A 22,016-nucleotide genomic window follows, 5' to 3' on the forward strand; every position below is an offset into this window, starting at 1 on the left:
TGGGTTTGCAATACACCTGAAGAACTCTATGTTCAGGGAACCCAAATCTTTTATAATATGATGCATGTAAATCAGCCCAACCTATGCCTCAGAGGAAGACCTTATTTTTATTATATTGGACAGTAAACACCCTCTCCTTTTTTTTTTTTTTTTTTGAGACAGAGTCTTACTTTGTTGCCCAGGCTAGAGTGAGCGCCATGGCATAAGCCTAGCTCACAGCAACCTCAAACTCCTGGGCTCAAGCAATCCTACTGCCTCAGCCTCCCGAGTAGCTGGGACTACAGGCATGCGCCACCATGCCCAGCCAACACCTTCTCCTTTAAAGGGAGATACTATCTCTACCTTCCAACGCTATTTACTAAACAAATATCTTATAAAACATAGTTTAGAACAAAGGCAATTAGTGTCTCTATAAGACATGTAGAAATACACACACACACACACACACACACACACACAAATACATGGGAAAACTGTATCCCAACATGGCTAATTTAGAGGGTCACAACCAGCATTAGTTTTTAAAAAATTAGAGTAAAGAGTGTCTAAGTATATATATATATATGCCATGAGAGTATGTATCCTTCCCTCAAATTTTCGCTTTAGTTTTATATTTATGTGTTTGTACATTAACTAGATCATGACATAAAATGTAATTCCTACTGAGATATTTAAAAAAATATTTTACTATATGGTCATCTACGAATATTTACTTAGAACAATGTAAATACTAAACAATGAACTAATGAAAAGGTGATAAAACTATATCTTCATCTTCACAGTAGGAAGACATTAAATAACAACTAAAAATGAAAAATCCAGAGATAATATAAGCTTTTCATTTAGGCATATAATGAGGATATGGAATAAAGAACTAAGCAAGTTGAAAGTGATTTTTTTTCTGTGAAGCAGAAATCAGGTAAGGTAGATGAGGAAGTAGACTGCTAATTTTTTTTACAACCCTTATAGAACCATTTGAATTTTAAAAATAGGTGCTTTATTAAAAACAAAAATTTAAAAAACATTTTTTGATCACTAAATATGGTTGAATATTTACACACAAAAGTATTTTTCAGAGCGGTATTCACAAGAGTGCAAAACTATCAGCAACCTAAGTATTTAACTTTATTTAAAGAAAGTTAAAATTATGGTGTATTTATACGTTGCAAATTATGTAGAATTTCAAGGGGATATTTATAAAGAGTATTTAAGTCTACTGAATAAAGCTTATGGAGTATTAAGCAGGGAAAGCAGGATACTAAATTGCATGTGTGGCATTAATTCACTCAATAGATATTTATTTAATGGATACTATGTGCCAGGCACTTTTGTAGGAGATATAGCCAGGGCTAGTTTTTAGCTGGTATGTACAAGTACAGCCATTCAAATTTTTGACAGCTGGCATCTGTTCTGATTGGTCAGAAGAACAATCTTTGACTTAGTGAATGCCAAATATTTTTAATACTATCAATAGATACAGAAAGTGTACAAAGTAAACAAAAATCTCTGACTTCATGGAGCTTTCACTCCTATCAAAAAAATAGATTAAAATACCACAAATAAACAAAATATATACTTTGTAAGATGTTGACAAGTACTTCAGAGATAAATCAGGGAAGGGGACCGAGAAAATGCTGATAGGGGTATGCTATTGAAATATAGAACAGGTTAGTTAGGGAACCCTCACTGGCAGACAGCATTTGAATAGACTTGAAGAAGATAAAAATTGAGTTGTATTCATATTTGGGGGAAGAGTGTTCCTTGGAAGTAGGAATAGGAAGTATAAGGCCCTGAGACATAAGCTTGCCTGGTGTTGGAGGAACGGCAAGAGGATAGTACATCTAAAGTGCAGTATTATATTATATAAGGGGAGGGTCAGACCAAGACATCTTGTAGATTTATCTCTGAGTGCAATGGTAGGCCACAGTTAGAGTCTTAGCAGAGGAGTAATGTAATCTAACTTATATTTTAATAGGATCATTCTGAAAGCTGTGCTAAGAATAAAGAATAGCAAGGACAGAAATAGGAGACCATTAGGAGGCTTCTGTAATAATTTAAGCAAGAGGTGATAGAGGCTTAGAAGACAGCAGTAGCAAAAAAAGTGGTGACAAGTGGCTAAATTTTTGATATGTACTAAAAGTAGAAGCTGAGAAAATTTGTTTACAGATAAGATGTGCAATGTAAGGGAAAGAGAGGAGTCAAGACTAACTTCAACAATTTTAGCCAAAGCCAATGGTAAGATAAAAGGTTCTTTTCAGATAGTTTGGAGAATGAACAAGTTTGGAAAGTTAGAGCAGGAGACCAAGTAGCCAGGGGATAAGGAGTTGGGAAGGATGATTAGCAGAACACAGAGGATTTCTTTGGTTAGTAAAACTGTTCTGCATACTATAATTACTACCTGACATTATACACTTATTTAAACCCACTGAATGTACAACACCAAGTGAACCCCAAAGTAAAATATGGACTTTTGGTTATAACGATGTGTCAGTGTAGGTTCATTGACTATAAAATATGTGGTGTTCTGGTGCAAGATGTTGATAGTAGGGGAGGCTGTGTGTGTGTGTAGTGGCAGCGGGTATATGAGAACTCTCTGTACCTTCTGATCAATTTTTATGTAAACCTAAAACTGCTCTAAAAAGCAAAGTCTACATTTTTTAAAAAAGAAACAGGCCGGGCATGGTGGCTCATGCCTGTAATCCTAGCACTGTGGGAAGCCGAGGGAGGAGGATTCAGCTTAGGAGTTCGAGACCAGCCTGAGCAAGAGCAAGACCCAGTCTCTACTAAAAATAGAAAGAAATGAGCTAGACAACTAAAAAAATATATTAAAAAAATCAGCCAGGCATGGTGAGCACATGCCTGTAGTCCCAGCTACTTGGGAGGCTGAGGCAGCAGCATTACCTGAGCCCAGGAGTTTGAGGTTGCTGTGAGCTAGGCTGACGTCACGGCACTTTGGCCTGGGCAACAGAGTAAGACTCTGTCTCAAAAAAAAAAAAAAGAATGTAATTGTTTCATTTAAAATTTTTATAAATTTAAAAAATATATATAGAAAAAGAATAAACAATTAGTTACATGATCCATGGAAATATTTATACTTTAGAATTAGGTAGAAAAAGAGACACCAGCAATCAAAACTAAGAAGAAAATGAAAGAAGAGAAAAGCGATAAGCATAAAGTAATAGAAAACTGTATGTGTTTCAAGGGGGAGGGAACCAGTAAGATTGAAATGTGTTATTCTTAGGTTGATAGGGATGTTGAGTAAAATAATGAATAATAAGTATCACAGGTTTATTAACCAACAGAGGTCACTTATCTAAGAAAGATTTGCTTTCACTGGAATTACACTGGAAAACTCCAACTGTAGGAGGCTAACAGTGTGTGAGAAAGAGTAAATTAATAAATGAAAAAGGAAAGAAAGGCAGTGTATATGAAATTTCTTATCAAGTTTGTTGTCTGAATATTTATGGCTAATCTAAATTCATTTAAAATAAATTAAATGTCCAAAAATGTGTTCTTGAAGAAATCAAATTTTTAACATAAGTGGATAAAATTTATTTTAAATGAGAAAAAATGTTTTCTTTTTTAAAGTAACTCTCAGGGTATATACTATTATCACTCTAATTCAGTCCCTTAACCTATTGGTACCACTGTATTTTACTTGTTATTAGGGAAAATTGAAAACATAAAAACAGGAGAAACAGTGCCATTTCTAGCAAATTTAGCTAGTGTAATTCCATGTGACTCCAAAAAGAATACTTATAAATGATCATCAAAAATCTATTCTTACACTATATCATAAGCATAATTTAGAAAGAATTTTCTGGTTATTAGAATAAACAAAGACATTATTATTTGAATGACACTAGATTATTAAAAAGTATTTCTGTGTATGGTAACTGATTTTGCCATAATCATCACTTTGAAAAGTTGTATGTAATATACGACCATTAACTTTGATTTTTTTTCTCCAAATATATCTCTAGAACTATTTCCTTTAGGAATTTCAGTATAATTCAATGAAAGAAAATATGAACTTTACAGTTCCTGTCCTATTCAAATTTACCTTAATTAGTGATATGAATAATTGTACTATTTATAATAAAATGGTAGAAATATTGGCATACTGAAAGCTTCTGGAGACAGTGATCTTTTAAAAAATTGTTTCTAATGCTCATTTAGATACTAAATATTAAATCAGTTAATAAACAAAAAATGATACTTATAAATGAGTTGTAAAAGATAAGTATATTGCTCAGAAAGAAGACAAACTGCTTACTCACCATATAGCGTGGTAATCAACTTATCATCCATCACTTATATGGCAACTTACAGATTGAGTTGATGAGAGAATTTAAAAAAATTAATTCTTCCTCCTATCCTCACTCTACCAAGAATTTAAGCTGGCTTAGATAATGGATAAAGTTACAAAGGATGAAAAGACAATAGAAAAATCTGAGACTTTTGTAAAAAAAGATGAGCAACTAGAGAAGATTTTAATATATTCATCAGGATTAAAAATGTAGTTACGTTTACATATTATTTTAAATTAGTTAGTCTACAGAGATTTCTATTTTATGGGGGTTTGGTTTTTGTTTTGAACTTCCACATCTCTTCTGGTCTACTACTTACTTCCTTCCACTTTTAAAAGAAATGTTCATCTATTTCTCTCCATAAATAGTAGCTGCCATTTGATTAAATTGAACAGAAACACACAACCAGAATGCCACAATAAAGACCATGAATTTTTATTTCAGATCCCATTTTATTTATTTGTTTGTTTGTTTGCAGAGACAGGGTTTGTTGGTTTGTTTGTAGAGATAGGGTCTTGCTGTTGCCCAGGCTGGCCTCAAACCCCTGGCATCAAGCAATCCTTCCACCTAGGCCTCCCAAAGTGCTGAGATTACAGGCATGAGCCACTGTACTGGCCTCAGATCCCATTTTAAATGGAAATAGCCATATCACATTGAGCACATGAAATCTATCCCCTAACATCGATACTAAGTTAGTACACATTATGGAAGCTGCCTTTCAATGTTGTTTTCTATTTTGCAAGTATAGATTTTAAAAATGATTATACTTCATTTTCATAAAATACTAAATTCCTCGGAGGTAATTAACAAGAATCACAGTAATCTATAATTTGTCCCTTTCTCAGTTATTGTTCTGCTCTATCCATCTAAAAATTCAATAGAAGTAAGAGAAAGCACATTAAACAATAATAACAAAGCTATTATAAGCCCACAACTAAGAATTTCAAAATGAAGCTATATAAATTTTGTGGAAAAATTGACTTCTACCAAATTTTATACTACTTGGACAGATTAAAAGTATTTTCCACATTAAAATGTCACAATTTTCTTCAATTTTGGTAGATGATTTTGGCTTAGTAAGTTAAACTGCTAATGCCATAATATTACTCTGTAACCCACAGCAAAAAATGAATTTAAGACAACAAAGTACAATACAATCTTCTTGGTGGCAAATCTTTCCTTACTGCACAATAAAAACAATGATGAATCTTTTCTGTTTCCCATGGATTTTCTTTTTTCAATCTGTTAATGAGAACGCAAGCACCTTGAAGGTAGAAACCACTACCATGTCACATTATACTAGGAACTGGAACAAAGACAAAGAGTAGAGTGGGAAGTCACAAGGATCTGAAGAAAAAATATAATTAGTAGAATTGAAATAATGTCCTTTTTCATGATTATTGGATCTCTATTACAAGGAGATTAAACTCCTTGTCATGAAATGTACAGTTCACTCGTTTCAAGTTATAGTTAAATTTATTATCTTTCTTCCTCTTTTGTTGTAACATTCTAAGTACTCCTTCATTTACCAAACATATCCACATATTATTCAAGAAGTGTCAGTTCTGTGGTTGACTAAAACTACAAGTCATTTAACAAAATTATTATAATAAATATCGATGCAAAGCAAAGGCCCGTGATTTAATTTTTTCTTTTAGTATGGTTACTTTTTATTAACTACAAAAGGTAATAATATAAAAACAGAATAAACATGTACCAAAAGTTATTAATATACCAGCACTCAAAATTCAGAAAATATGTTGTTTTCATGTACACATACATGAAATAAAATAATACCATAACAGAAGGGTGCTGTATCTGTGTTTAAAGAAGGGGTTGTTGGCAAACACCACAGCTCACTTCTGCTGAAATGTACACAACTGATATATGCAGCACAGAAAGCTGGCACCAAGGGCTTACAACCTTAATTTGCCTGCAAGAAGGAATGGAGATTTACCTTCAGAGCACGTTCTTGATTGTTTTCAGCAGTCAGATGTCTCATGTTGTTTGCTGAAGTCTGGTTCTGCTCTTTCAGATGATGAAGCTCCTGCTCTAGCCGTTTGCACTGCCGCAGGGGAAGAATCCCATTAAGTAAAGGAGTTATAGCATTTTTTTCACTGAGCCACACGAATTAACGTAAATAATATCATTGTATTCTCTATAAGACAAGGGTTTTTTTGAAACAAGAATGGTAAAAGTAATGTTAAATGCAAACAAAATAAAACTGTTTATAGTTTTCTGGTAATTCAATTACAATTTTCAGTTAGTTTTTTGCTAATCTAAATATTATGATACAAATCATAAAAATACTTACTTTCATAAAATTAAGGTTAAACTATATTTAAAACCATTTTCTTCTCTAACCAAATGGTTCAGATTATCTATCTGTGGAATAAAAGCATGCTTCTAAAAAGCATGCTTCTAGATTGTAAATAAACTACAATATGATATTCTAGGATCAATTTTATCAATATTTTAAAATAAAAATTATAAAATATACATTCAGAGATATTTCAGATTTTTAGAAATATCTGAACAAACAATTTTATCAGGAAAAAACCAACAACCAGGGTGCCACAAGACTTGGAAACAGATAAAGAGTTGAGTGTTTTTACAATTTCTCCTGTTTTGAATAAATCTCACTTTTAATTAAACAAGTGATAACATGTGAAATAACACTTTCACCTACTTAGAATACAAGTAGAGTATGAGAGAACAAAAGCAAAAAAGTAAAAAATAAATTATAAGTAAAAGTATAAATGGGCTAATAGAAGTATGTATGTCCAAAAAATTATTAAAATATCTTGTAATTTGAATATAAGATTTCAATATGAATATATAAAACATTTTACACAATAGTTACACATGCTATAAAATGATATGCTGCAAATCAGGACAATATGAGATTGGTTAAAGGAATAAAGTGCTCAACCCATCTTTTAGGACAAAGTTAAAAATCGCTCCTTAATTTATCTATTTTTAAATTAGGATATTTAAGTAATAACCAATGAGTACACATATTGATTTAAGATGTGGACAAAGTTCTTTCTAGATTATTTAACAAATGGCTACTTGTCATAATGAATCAAAAATCATTAATTATGATACAATCAAGATGTAGCTGTAATCCAAATTGGCATTTCTTACTACTCAAAGGTTGATTTCTTTTGCTTATCTTAACATTATGTAACCTGTATCAATATTCCCCAACTTCGAGTAATATACAAATCCTTCTAATAGAAAAAGTTACATCATATTCCTGATACTTCAATTGCATTATGATGTTTATACACAAATATAAAATTGAGTATAGACATCTCATGCATATATGCATATATAATACAATTATAAAACAAAAACACATTTATATATAAAAAATAACCACAAAATCAAGACATTTCAAATTAATATTAATTTACCAGATAGTTTTGTTGAAGCCAAATTCTGCAAATATGATAGTCTCTATCAGTGGCAGATCCTTTTATATTGTCATGCTCATTCTACCATGTGCTGTATGACAACTTTAAATTCATCTATCACATTTTTTAAAAAACATCATGTGAAACCTTTGTGACATGTATCATTTGGCTTTATTTGGAGGGGACACATGATCTATAAACTTTGTCTCTGTTCCATTTTAGCCTTAACAATCAAAATATTTGGTCATAATGCAAATAAAACACAAATATGTTTAGTGAAAACACAAATCATGAGCCCCCAAAATGAGGAAGACATAGCAGCAAATGAGACAATAGACAGATTCTCTACTAGAATTATCCTTCACACGTTCAATTAATCTAATACAGAATTATTTAGATAAATATTAAAAATGTAATGACTAAATATGATCTGAAATGTAAGGTAGATTATTTTGGTTATGGGAAAAAAAGAATGTTTCATGGAGCAGATGACATCTGAGTCTGGTGTGTTTAGGTACATAATTTTGTAAGCCAAAAATGAAGAAAAAATATATAAGAAGAGGAATGATGGTGGAAAGAGAGATATATCTGGAGTGAGTGAAGAAGCATGGTCAAGAGTTGTCTGACCACCTATTCTTTTTATTCCAAGGAAACTAGAAATGACACATGAAAAGAAATTTTTCTCATCTACATGATACAAAAATAAAAAGAGAATTCATTCATCTTGCTCTAGAAATAAATGTTGAGTTTATTTTCACTTCTTTATAAGGTTTAAATTTAACATTGACCCAGGTAGGATGCAAACTTTCTCAACCAAAGAATAGCTTTGCAGTTAGTAAAAATATATATAAATGTTCCTGTCAAATACATATTTGTGATTTATATTTAAATATATTTAAGGTTGGAGGAGAATCAAGATGGCGGACGAGAAACACTGCCAGAAAAAGTGTTTCTGCAGAAAAGACAGATTCTAGCAGAAATTAGAAAAAAGAAGCAAGAAGGCGAGCATACAGCAGATGAGGGCCGGAAGCAGGGGTACCTGAGACCCCGGGAGACTGCATGGGAGGAGGCTGCGGAGGAGAACTGGAAGCTGAGACCGCCTGAGCAGCCCGGAGACCAGCGGGAAGGGTAGGTGGATAAATCACCTTCCCCTTCCCCTGCATTTGGGACTGCTGGTGGGCTCCCCAGTGGGTGGAGAGACCTGTGGACACCAGCCCAGAGACGGCCGCCGCCAGCTAGCAGTGAGCCTGTAGTGGACACGGCACCAGACTCCCAAATCCCTCGGGGCACCTCCGTGTGCACAGACCCGAGCCGCGCGGCAGGCGCCATATTGCCTCCTTCTCCCCTCCGCCACCCCTACCTGCGGCTACCCAGAGAGACAATACAGCCACCGGCTGGGGTCACCTCCAGGGAACAGGACCTTCCCTTTTGGGATCCTACAGATGACTAAGGGGAACTCAGACTGTAAGCTCCCTACCCGCCAGCTCTCCCAGATGCTGCTGTCATGGTGTTCCCAGGAGAACGGTGCCGACTCAGAGGCTGAGAGACACAGACACAGCTTGGGCTCCCTGTGGGTGAATTTGGACCAGAACTCCTCTCCCTGGTGGGGATACAGTTTGAACTCTGGGACCCAGAGATCGGAACTGCAGACCAGATCCCCTGCACCGAGGGCTAGCATTGCCCAGGGCACAGAAGGGATATTTGTGAACAGCCTGCTGAGGTGTGTGTGCCTCCAGGGGCGGATCAGCGTCCTAGAGGGCAACCCTCTCACCAAAGGGAGGCTGTACGCCCAGCCCAGGTGGCGTTCCTGCGCAGGGAACCTCCCTGCTGGCATCAAAATCCGGGGAGGCTTGGTGGCATGTGGTCTGGCCTGCTGGCAGAGGCCCAGGAGTAGCTGCGGAGTTGGGGAGGGTGGAAAGAAGCGAGGCCCGCTCCAGACTACGGGTCTCAGACAGCCCCACCCCCACAAGCAGACTTTCTGGCTGAGCGGGACCATTTCAGCCCCGCCCTGACAGCTTTTCCTGGAAGCAGAGAACAGAACTTTGATCCCTGCTAATGGCATTGGTGGTGCCTGAGGGCAGGCTTACCCAACCCAGCTCCGCCCAGAACAAGAGATGAAAAAAGGACACAAAAACAACAGCATAGCCTGTTCCTCCAAGCAAGCGCCACCTACTGACAGGGACAGCATCCTGCACAGCCTTTTCACCGCACTCACTGACTCATTATACAGGGAGTGGTCGAATCTCACCCACAGACACCACCTAACGGCTCAGAAACTAAACAAGGTGTGTGAATACCCAAACAAAAACCTAAAGGAAAGAAACAACAACTGATCGACATGGGAAGAAATCAGCGAAGGAACTCAGGAAATATGAAGAACCAAACGGAAACCACACCCCCAAAGAGGAGCACCAGCCCCCTAGAAACGGACACCAACCAAAATCAGGCAATCAAAATGACAGAAGAGGAATTTCGTATGTGGATCATAAGAACACTCACCGACCTGCAACAACAACTCAATAACCAACACAAAGAAACCACAAAAAGCCTCCAGGACCTAGAACAAAAGTTCACTAAAGAAATAGACACAATTAAGAAAAGTTTAACCAAACTCCTGGAAATGAAAAATCAATTCAAGGAACTACAAAATATAGTAGAAAGTGTCAAGAACAGGGTAGACCAAACAGAAGAAAGAATCTCAGAGTTTGAAGATAACAACCTCCAACTAAATGAAACCATCACAGAGATAGAGCAGTGAAACAAGAAAAAAGAGCAAAGCCTACAAGAGATGTGGGATTATGTGAAGAAACCTAATGTGAGGGTCATAATAGGGTTACCAGAAGGGGAAGAGGACAACACCCAAGGGTTGGACAAGCTATTTAAAGATATAATAGAGGAAAATTTCCCAGGCCTTGCTCAAAACCTCGATATACAAGTTCAAGAAGCTCAGAGGACCCCTGGGAGATTCAATGCAAACAGGAAGACGTCACGACATGCAGTCATCAGACTGACCAAAATATCAACTAAAGAGGCCCTTCTAAGAGCTGTAAGAGGAAAGAAGCAAATAACATACAAGGGAAAGCCAATTTGAATAACACCAGACTTCTCTAATGAGACTTTACAAGCAAGGAGAGACTGGGGCCCCATTCTCACTCTTTTGAAACAAAACAATGCCCAGCCTAGAATATTATTCCCTGCAAAACTAAGCTTCATCTATGAAGGAGAAATAAAGACATTCTCAGACAAGCAAAGCCTCAGAGAATTCACCAAGACAAGACCAGCCCTACAAAAAGTACTCAAAACACTGTTACGCACGGAATACCATAATAAAAACTCATGAATATAAAAACAACCAAAACCCAAAGATTAAAGGCCAGATAATACAATGGCTTAAGAGAGAAATCAAAGCAACAACATCAAACCCAACAGAATGAACAGTAATCTACCTTACTTATCAGTTCTCTCAATAAATGTGAATGGCTTAAAGTCTCCACTCAAGAGACATAGGCTGGCTGAATGGATAAGAAAATACAGGCCAAGTATATGCTGTCTTCAGGAAACACATCTAACCTGCAAGGATGCATATAGACTAAAAGTAAAAGGGAGGAGATCAGTATTCCAAGCAAGTGGAAGCCAAAAGAAGGCTGGCGTGGCAGTTCTAATTTCAGACGATTTAGGTTTTAAACCAACAAAAGTAGTGAAAGACAAAGACGGTCATTATATAATGGTGAAGGGCACACTTCAACAAGAAGAGATAACAATTTTAAATATATATGCACCCAACTTAGGTGCACCCAGTTTCATAAAGCAAACCTTACTGGATCTAAGCAAATGATTAATAGCAACTCCATAATCACCGGAGATTTCAACACCCCACTGACGGCACGAGACAGATCCTCCAAACAGAAAATTAATAAAGAAATAATGGTCTTAAACAAAACCTTGGAACAATTGGGTCTGACTGACATCTACAGGACATTCTACCCAAAATCCACGGAATATACGTTCTTCTCATCAGCTCACGGGACATTCTCTAAGATTGAACATATCCTAGGACACATAGTAAATCTCAAGCAATTTAAAAAAATAGAAATCATACCATGTACCTTCTCAGATCATAGTGGAATAAAAGTAGAAATCAACCCTAACAGAAACTCACATTTCTACACAAAATCGTGGAATTTAAACAACCTCCTACTAAATGATTACTTCATAAATGAAGAAATCAAGATGGAAATAAAAAAATTCTATACTCCTACACTGCTGGTGGGACTGCAAATTAGTTCAACCTCTGTGGAAAGCAATATGGAGATACCTTAAAGCGATACAAGTGAATCTACCATTTGATCCAGCAATCCCATTGCTGGGCATCTACCCAAAAGATCCAATGACACTCTACAAAAAAGACACCTGCACTTGAATGTTTATAGCAGCACAATTCATAATTTCAAGGCTGTGGAAACAGCCCAAGTGCCCATCAATCCAAGAATGGATTAATAAAATGTGGTATATGTATACCATGGAGTACTATTCAGCTCTAAGAAACAATGGTGATATAGCAGATCTTATATTTTCCTGGTTAGGGCTGGAACCTATACTATTAAGTGAAGTTTCCCAAGAACAGAAAAACAAGCACCACATATACTCACTAGCAAATATGGTATTAACTGAACAGCAACTAAGTGGTCACATAGGTACTGCAGTAATAGGGTATTGGGCAGGGGGGAGGGGGGCGGGTATATACATATATAATGAGTGAGATGTGCACCATCTGGGGGATGGTCATGCTGGAGACTCAGACTTGTGGGGGGAGTGGGGGATATGGGCATTTATTGAAACCTTAAAATCTGTACCCCCATAATATGCCGAAATAAAAAAAAAAAAGAAAGAAAATATATATATATATATTTAAGGTTTACTTAGATTTATTTAATCCTATACTATTTATTCATTTGATGTTATTGGAAATCCCAATATACTACCCACAATTGCATATTTATGTATAATTTCTTCTGGTTTGTTTCTTTTTTCTTTTACTAAACTCTTTAACTTTGAAATTTATTTTGAAGCAAAGGAATTTAACTTAATTTATTAGCAAGTGTTAGTTCTATAACAATCTGTCTGGGAGTAGATTTTTATCTTCTTGATACTCTTCATGCTTCTCAAACCTGGAAAATTCACAGCTATCATCTCTTGGAATATTTTCTCACTCCCATTTTGAAACTCATACTGGTCACATTAGATCCCAATATCACCAAAGAGTTATTTCTTTGACAACTTTTAATCTGTTTTTCATATTTTAAATCTTTTTATTTGTTTGAATTCCAAGCATCTATCATTAGTGAAATGAGATTTGATTCTATCTTCAGATGTGTCTACTCTTGCTCTATTCACTTATGTTTTAATTTCAGTGACTACAGTTTTCATTTCTAGATGTCCTCTTATATTCTTTTTCAATTCTGTCCATCTTTTTTTATAGCATTCTTTTTTTAATATGTCTATTAAATGGTTTTTCAGTTTACAAACACACATTTGACGTCTCCTATTTCACATTTTCCTGTATCTCAATTTGTTGGTGGTATAATCCTTTTAATTCCACTTCATGGTGGATTGTTTTCTTGCATGGTATGTAGATTTTTCACTTTGCCTATCTTCAGCAGACATTCCTTTTTTTTTTTTTTTTTTTTGTAACAACATGTGTGTGGAGGCATTGCCAGATTGGTTTTACATTTGCTTCTGCTGAGTGATGCAAAGTTTTTATTCATCTAAGGCATTGTCTTTGTCTATGGATTCGCACCATGACAGTTACATAATTTGGTGTCTTTAGTCCCAGATGAAGCAATTCTAGCCCTTTAATTTCTCAAGGTAATTTTTCCTATTTTGTTTAGTTTTAGCCAGAGACAAGCTTCCTTATCACTTCCCTGAACCAGCAATTTGTCTATTTTTTTTTCTAGACTTCCTTTCACTGAAGAAGCAGTCTTTCCACAGTCTGACTATATGCAAGGGTCTCTCTACTCAGTTCCCACCTCAAGTGGCCATATCATCAATGCATCCAAAGGCAATAAAATTCAAGTTCCTTGCCCTTCGGATTTACATCTGGTCTTACATCCCTAGTATGTTTGTAGCTCTTTAGAGTTCCTCTTAATTTTTAAAACTTCATAATCTTTCTTTCATTCTTTCTGAAAAGGGTGTGTGTGTGTATAGTAGAGGGTACTCTAAGACCAATTTTTGCATGAAATATTGTAACCAAAGAGACAAGTATAATATAAAAATGATAAAGCTATTTTTGCACTGAGGATATTTATCCAAGTTGCATGTTTGGGCTCAGTTCCTGGGGCCATAAGTATAAAGGGGATAGAAAACAGGGCCCAAGGACCACACAAAGTGGTAAGTGTCCCAAAGAGCTACAGATACTTTCAGGTGTATAATGATCCTCCCCACTTTGATGAATGAAAAGAGACAAGACAAATGCTAGAGAAAATATATATCCCTAAATCAAGTAATACAATTACATAATTTTTTCTTTGGGTTTCAACAGTTTCCTTTTGAACTGATAATTAAAAACAATACTGTATCTTCCCTGTTCATATTCTGCCAAATATTAATTTTCTTAAAAGTTCTAAAATATAAAGACATAAGAGTTCTTATCTTTCATATTTAACAAAAATTTTTAATATTCAAATTCCACTTAAGTAAATGCCAATTCTATATGTCACAGCGTTCTTGAAAACTAGGATTCTCACCATAGAAAATAAAAGATATAGCTGTAAGATAAGTTAAGGAAAAATTCTTTGGTTCAGAATTTGACATATGAGTATGAAGATAGAATGACTTTTAACTTTAAAAAATATGTGTGTGCTTGTGTGGATTTCCTAGTTCTGTCCACTGGAAAAAAACTAGAAATAATAGGAAATCTAATAGCAGATAGAACCCTGGCACCTGGACTGAGGACTACAAGTACTGTTTCCTACTAAAAATAAGGGAATTCATAGATATATAGCTGATTCCAGATCTGGGGCAACAAATGTACACGATGATCCAGGAACATCTGGTCATAGTAAATACCAAGGAACTATTGAAGAGACTCTGAAAGGACTCAGGAGTCAACCATTGGCATATTGCCTATGGTTACTGGTACAGTGCTTATTGGATGCTCAATGAATATTTTTTAATAACTTAGTTATATATAATGTTATATATAAATATAGTGTTATATATAATGTATAATGTACATATAAGCTAACTAGCTAAAGAAAAGGCCATTTCAGAATCAATAGTGATAATAACTGCAATGTATTGAAACACATAAAATATTTTTAAATCATTGAGCTTATAATGAAATAAAACATTTTTTAACTAATTGTCAGTGTTAGAGAATACTAGTACAGCAAGCATTTATCCACCTTTTTTATATAAACTTTCCTACTGTGCAAATGATAGATCTCTCTTTATAGAAATAGTCTAGCTAATAGACAGTGGTAATATTATAATTAGAATATCACAATTTTGAAATCATTAATATATTAAAAGATCTAGGCATCAAACACTTCTAAAAACATAGAAAGAAGCAGAGATGACATGTACTTCTAGTTGAAAGAACAAAAATTATTTATGAAGTACTCTTGCTACTAAAAACTAATTTAAATTTGATCAAGTCTCTAGCTCAAATTGCCATATTTATAGGAGAAAAGTGAACAGAGGAGTACATTAAAAGATACTACACAGATGCAATGAAAAACCTGGAAAATTCTATAAGAAAATTGATTTGGTGTGTTTAAAAAATAAATTTCAAGGCACAAGAAAAGATAGAGGGGAATCTAGAAAAGAATGTTCAGAGTCAATTCTATCATTTTCAATGTGTGAATCTTATTTAGAATACAGACTACACACAAACAGGTAAAATTACGATATTTATGAGGTACTGAAATTTGAAAATTAAACTGTATGTTTCACAATAGTATAGAATTATTGTTAATATTTTTGGTGTGATAATGATACTGTGGTTATATTTTAAATAAGAATCCATATATTTCAGAGATATACTCTAAGTATAATAAATAAAAAAGAATATTATGTCTGAGATTTCCCTCAAAATAATAGAAGTAAATGAATGGGGGATATAGATGAAAAAAAAGATGGTTAATTATTGTAGCAGGATGAAAATATCATAGGGATTAATGATATTAGCTTTCTAAACTCAACGATAAAAAGAAAACAATTGAATTTGCCACTACAAAGAAACAAAAACTAATTCTACAGTGCAATTGAACTACACATATAAAAATCAATGACAAATTATTACAAAATAAATTTGTCTGGTATTTACTATAAGATATGTATTTTCTTTTATTGATCATTGTGAATTCTTAAGACTTATAAAGCAGATAATACATTTTAATGTTTCCATTTTTTGTTTACTTTATGAAAAAATAATATGCCTTCATTTCCTAACAAAAAGTTCTATAATATTGTTTCAGTTTTTAACAGCTGCTGTTTTTTTCCTGTATAATCTGCCTTTAGTCACAAATCATCTTGATTACATTATAATCAAACATCTTCCCACTTGGATGCTATACAACTCTTTCCTTTGCAGATAAAAATAATATAAGACTCTTACAGTCAAAACAGAAACCAAACTTTGTTGTCAATCAGAAATATATACATTAAACTGCAGATGTTTGGAAGCATTTGGGATTATTTAAATAGGTTTTTACTCCTTTTAATTTAGAAGAATTTTTAAAAATCGCTTCATTTTAGATTAATAACAATGCTTTTCCCACATTACAATAACTTAGAATAAAGGGTTTTTAAATTTGAAAAGATAACTTGTTTCTTCAGATCTCTAGAGAAATATCAACAATTTGGTTTAGATGATTACTTAAGAGTAAAAGGTTTACAAATGCCAAATATTAAAAAAATAAAAATAATAATTATGCAAGTGAATCTCTGAAACCACACATGCTATGGCTTATATGTATATGTGTGTATTATATGCATTATATATAACATAACTAAATTATTCAAAAAATACTAGGCATCAACTAGGCAATGTACCAGTAACCACTAGGCAATATGCCAATGAGATGTTTCTACAGATTTATAGATAGCTATATATATAGAGAGGGATATATATATACACATATATATATATATTGACTCACATATAAACATTCCTAAGATACCATATGAAAGTCAATAACTAGGAATTTAATAACAAATATGGTAATTTATATATTTTAAACTATTAAATTATTTAGAAAAGAGTAAAGAAACATTTTAAATTGCAAAGTAAAAAAATCAGTGAATATGAAAATTATTATAGAAGATACCAAGATGTATGTGGGTATTTTAGTATGCTATGCTATGAAAATATCATTCTTTATATATTATTTAAGATTATTGTTAGCTGTATTCATAAAAAGCTATTCATTTGAAAAATCATGATTTGCATCTATTTCAGAATAAACCTTAACACACATATTTTTAATGATAGTCAATCAACTCTTAGTGAGAAATTAGTATGTGCCGGCCCTCATTTCAAGCATTTTACATGTATTAAATAAGCTAACCTTCATGTGGACCTTATGAGTTAGATATTATTATCCTATTTTGAAGAGAAGAAAGTGGAAGCCAAGAATAATAAATACCTTCTCTAAAGTCAAACAACTAATAAAAAGTCAGGATTCAAATTGAAGCAGCAGGATAATTCAGTTTACAAATTTTCACTGTACCCAGGTACGTATGATAGCAAAAGGAATGGAAACATCTAGAACTACAGAAAAATATAATGATATTTTAAAATTGGAACAATTAGAGATAAAGATATTGTGAAGTATTATATAGCTCTGAGAAAGGAAATAAATACTTAACAGAGACCAGAATGAAAGGGACTAGCTAGTATAAAGAATTATCTTTTAAATTACTTACCCAACAAAATCTATAGTAAATTAATGAAAAACCACATAGGCAAATATTTCTCACCTATTAATTTCACATTCTAAGGCTAGCATACAAGCTAAAATCATAATGCTTTTTTTTTTAGAAATACAAAACAAAACAAAAAATGTCTGCAGGCATCCCTCATTTTATTGTGCTTCACTTTATTACATTTTGCAGATACTGTGTTTTTTACAAACTGAAGTTGTGTTGCCACCCTGCGTAGAGCAAGTCTACTGGCATCCTTTTTCCAACAGCATGTGCTCACTTAGTGTCTCTGTGTCACACTTAGATAATTCCAATACAGTCATGTGTCACTTAACAATGGGATACACTTTGAGAAATGTGTTGTCAGGCAGTTTCATCATTGTATGAACATCATAGCATGTATTATTAAGTCATTAAATATGAAATGTCTGATTTCTAATCAAAGGTGTAGTGTATTATATCTCAAAAAAGAAGCAGTACAATTAATCAAAGTATACGCGAAACTATCTACACAGTTTTTGCCATCTTAACAGTAGCTTGTTTATGCCAGCAGTGAAGAAGCCTGGAGAGTGAGTGGCAATGAAATCACAAAAGTTGTTTTCGACAACTCGTTGAGAATTGAATATTTTTCCTCCAAGAAGTGGTCCAAAGCCTGGAAGATGTGGTAGTCAGTCGGTGCAAGGTCTGATAAATATGGTGAATGACAGAGAGTTTCCAAATCTAGCCTCTGTAGTTTGAGAAGCATTATTTTTTGCAACATGTGGTCTTATAAGAGCATTAGCCCATCTCTATTGATCAATGTCAGATGCTTAATCGCAAGCATACTCATCATTTCATCCAACTGGTTGCAGCAGACATCTGCTGTTACCGATTGACCAGGTTTCATGAAGCTGTAGTGGATAATAGCAGCCCTGGACCACTAAATAGACACCACTAGCATTTTTTGATGAGTATTTGGTTTTGTACTATGCTTTGGTACTTTATCTTTATCCAACCTTTGTGCTGAATGCTTGCAATTGTCAAAAAGAATCTATTTTTCATCACATGTAACAATATGGTGTAGAAATGGTTCCTTTTTATGTTGTGACAGCAAAGAAAGGCAAGCTTTGAGATGATTTCTCTTCTGACGCTCCTTTAATTTATGTGGAACCCACCTATCCAGCTTCTTTACCTTGCCAATTTGTTTCAAATGGTCTAATGTTGTTGGAATGGTAACATCAAACCTTGTTGCTAATTCACATGTAGGTAGAGATGGATTCATTTCCACTACATCTTTCAGCTCATCATTATCCACCTTGGTGTCAGGTCGCCCACATGGCTCACTTTCAAAATTAAAATCACCGGAATGGAACTTCTCAAACTGTAAATGTACTGTTGATAGCCACATCCTTTCCAAATACTTCAATGATATTTTGAGCTGTCTGAACAGCATTGGTTCCATGATAGAACTCATATTCAAAAATAACATGAATTTTTGACTTATCCATGGTTTCACTAAAATTGCTCTTAAAAAAATGTGAAAGATAATCATAAGCTAAAACACGAGCTTGAAAGACTGAGGATGTACCTTCACAATATGAAAAAAATAAAAAGTATCAAAGTAAAAGGTCAGAGATATCAACTGTCAAACTTAGTACTTAAGGGATTTGGACATTTCATACTTAATGACCTAGGAAATTGGACATTTCATATTTTATGACCTAATACTTACACAAACATAGATGGTGTAGCCTACTACACACCTAGGCTCTATGGTATAGCCTACTGCTCTGAGGATACAAACTGAATACTGTAGGCAACTCTAACACAATGGTAAGTATTTGTATACCTAAACATAGAAAAGATACAGTAAAAATACAGCATAAAAGATAATAAATGGTACAAGTGTACATAGGGCACTTACTATGAACAGACCTTGAGAAAATGGAAGTTGTTCTTGGTGAGTGAGTGAGTGGTGAGTAAATGTGAAGGCTTAGGATATTACTGTACACTATTGTAGACTTTATAAACACTGTATACTTAGGATACACTAAATTTATTAAAATTTTTTCTTCAATAATCAGTTAATCTTAGTTTATTATAATTTTACTTTATAAACTTCCTTTTTAAACTTTTTTACTGTTCTGTAATCAACAGCTAAAAACATATATAGCTCTACAAAAATATTTTTTCTTTATATTCATATTCTACAAACTTTTATTTATTTTTTACTTATTAAGCTTTGTTTGTTAAAAACTAAGATAAAAACACACACATTAGCCTAGGCCTACACAGGGTCATAATTTTATTAATATATGCTATACTTTTATAGAATTGGCAGCACAGCACTTGTGTTTGCACTGGTATCACCACAATCATGTGAGTAATGAATTGTGCTCCTACATTAGGACAGCTGTGATATCACTAGGTGATAGGAACTTTTCAGCTCCATTAATAAACTTACAAAACCACTGTCATATATGTGGTTATTGACTGAACATTTTGTGGCACATGACTGTATTTCAAACTGGTTCAATAGTATTATATCTGTTATGGCGATCTATGATCAGCGATCTTTGATGTTACTAGTGTAATTGTTTTTCAGGCACCATGAATTGCATCCATATAACATGGTAAACTTAATCGATAAATGTAGTGTGTGTTCTGACTGCTCCGCTAACCAACCTTTTTGTCCCTCTCTTTGGGCCTCCCTATTACCTGAGACTCAACAACACTGAAATTACGTCAATTAATAATCCCACAAATGGCCTCTGAGTGTCCAAGTATAAGGAAGAGTTGCACATCTCTCAATTTAAATCAAAAGCTAGAAATGATTAAGCTTAGTGAGGAGGGCAAGTTGTGAATTTAAAGGAAAAGTTATTAAAGGAAATTAAAAGTGCTACTTGAGAGAACATATGAATAAGAAAGTGAAACAGTCTTATTGCTAATATGGAGAAAGTTTTAGTGGTCTGGATAAAAGACCAAACCAGTTATATTTCTTCAAGCCGAAGATTAACCCCAGAGCAAGGCACTAACTCTTTCAATTCTATGAAGTTTGAGAAAGGTGACAAAGCTGCAGAAGAAAAGTTTGAAGCTAGCAGAGGTTGGTTCCTGAAGTTTAAGCAAAGAGGCCAACTGCATAATAGACAAGTGCAAGGTGAAGCAGCAAGTGCTGATGTAAACGCTGTAGCAAGTTATCCAGAAGATCCAGGTAAGATCATTGATGAAGGTGGCTACACTAAACAACAGAGTTTCAATGCAGATGAAACAGCCTTCAAGTGGAAGAAGATGCCATCTAACTTTCATAGCTAGAGAGAAGTCAATGACTGGCTTCAAAGCTTCAAAGGACAAACTGTCTCCCTTGTTAGGGAATAATGTAGCTACTGACTTTAAATTACTTGAAGCTAATGCTCATTTACCATCTGAAAATTCTAGGGCTCTTAGGAATGATGCCAAATCTACTCTGCCTGTACAGAGAACAACAAAGCCTAGATGATGGCACATTTGTTTATGGCATGGTTCATTGAATATTTGAAGCCCACTGTTGAGACCTACTCTCAGAAAAAAAAAGATTTCTTTCAAAGTAATACTGCTTATTGACAATGTACCTAGTCACCCAAGAGCTCTGAAGGAGACATACAAGGGAATTAATGTTATTTTTCATGTCTGCTAATACATTTATTCTGCAGCCTATAGATCAAGGAGTTTTTGACTTTCAAGTTTTATTATTTAAGAAATGCATTTCATAAGGCTACAACTCTCATAGTGATTCCTTTGATGGATCTGGGCAAAGTAAATTGAAAACCTTCTAGAAAGAATTTGTCACTCTACATATCATTAAGAAAATTCATGATTCCTGAGAGGAGGTCAAGATATTAACATTAGGAGGAGTTTGGAAGAAGTTGATTTCAATGCTTATGGATGATTTGGAGGGCTGGAGGACTTCAGTGAAGGAAGTAACGGTAGATGTGATGAAAATAGCATGAGAACTAGAATTAGACGTGGAGCCTGAAGATGTGACTGAATTGCTGTAATTTCATGATAAAACTTGAATAGATGAGAAGTACCTTCCCATGGATAAGCAAAGAAAGTTGTGTCTTGAGATGGAATCTAATCCCGGTGAAGATGCTTGAACACTGTTGAAATGACAACAAAGGATTTGGAAAGCACAGTGGTGTTATCTCCAACTGTGATTGTCGAACACTACATTTCTTCCTTTAGTTCTATCAGTTTTTGCTTCTTGTACTTTGAAGATCTGCTATTATGTACCTAAATATTAGGGGTGCTAATGAAATTCCCTCTTTATCTCTGGTAATACTCCTTGCCTTTAAGCCTACTTTGTCTGATATTAACTGCCAAAGCACCTTTCTTATGCTTATAGCTT

At 34.3% G+C, this 22,016-nt stretch overlaps 1 protein-coding gene across 8 annotated transcripts in view; it reads right to left on the reverse strand.

The window, feature by feature from the left end:
• MIPOL1 (mirror-image polydactyly 1) overlaps positions 1 to 22,016 on the reverse strand; it is a 305,074-nt gene that overhangs the window by 142,802 nt on the left and 140,256 nt on the right. For 6 of the 8 annotated variants that reach the window (XM_020285781.2, XM_012767045.3, XM_012767052.3 and 3 more), the window contains one exon: positions 6,268 to 6,375. The exons of 1 other annotated variant lie outside the window; for it this stretch is intronic. In XM_020285781.2, the coding sequence (XP_020141370.2) occupies positions 6,268 to 6,375 (108 nt within the window). Of the gene's footprint in view, positions 1 to 3,085; positions 5,658 to 6,267; positions 6,376 to 22,016 lie in introns of those variants that run through there. One more of the 8 variants, XM_076004085.1, reaches the window with a different exon arrangement.

The sequence above is a fragment of the Microcebus murinus genome, chromosome 6 (assembly GCF_040939455.1).
Source record: "Microcebus murinus isolate Inina chromosome 6, M.murinus_Inina_mat1.0, whole genome shotgun sequence".
NCBI lineage: Eukaryota > Metazoa > Chordata > Mammalia > Primates > Cheirogaleidae > Microcebus > Microcebus murinus.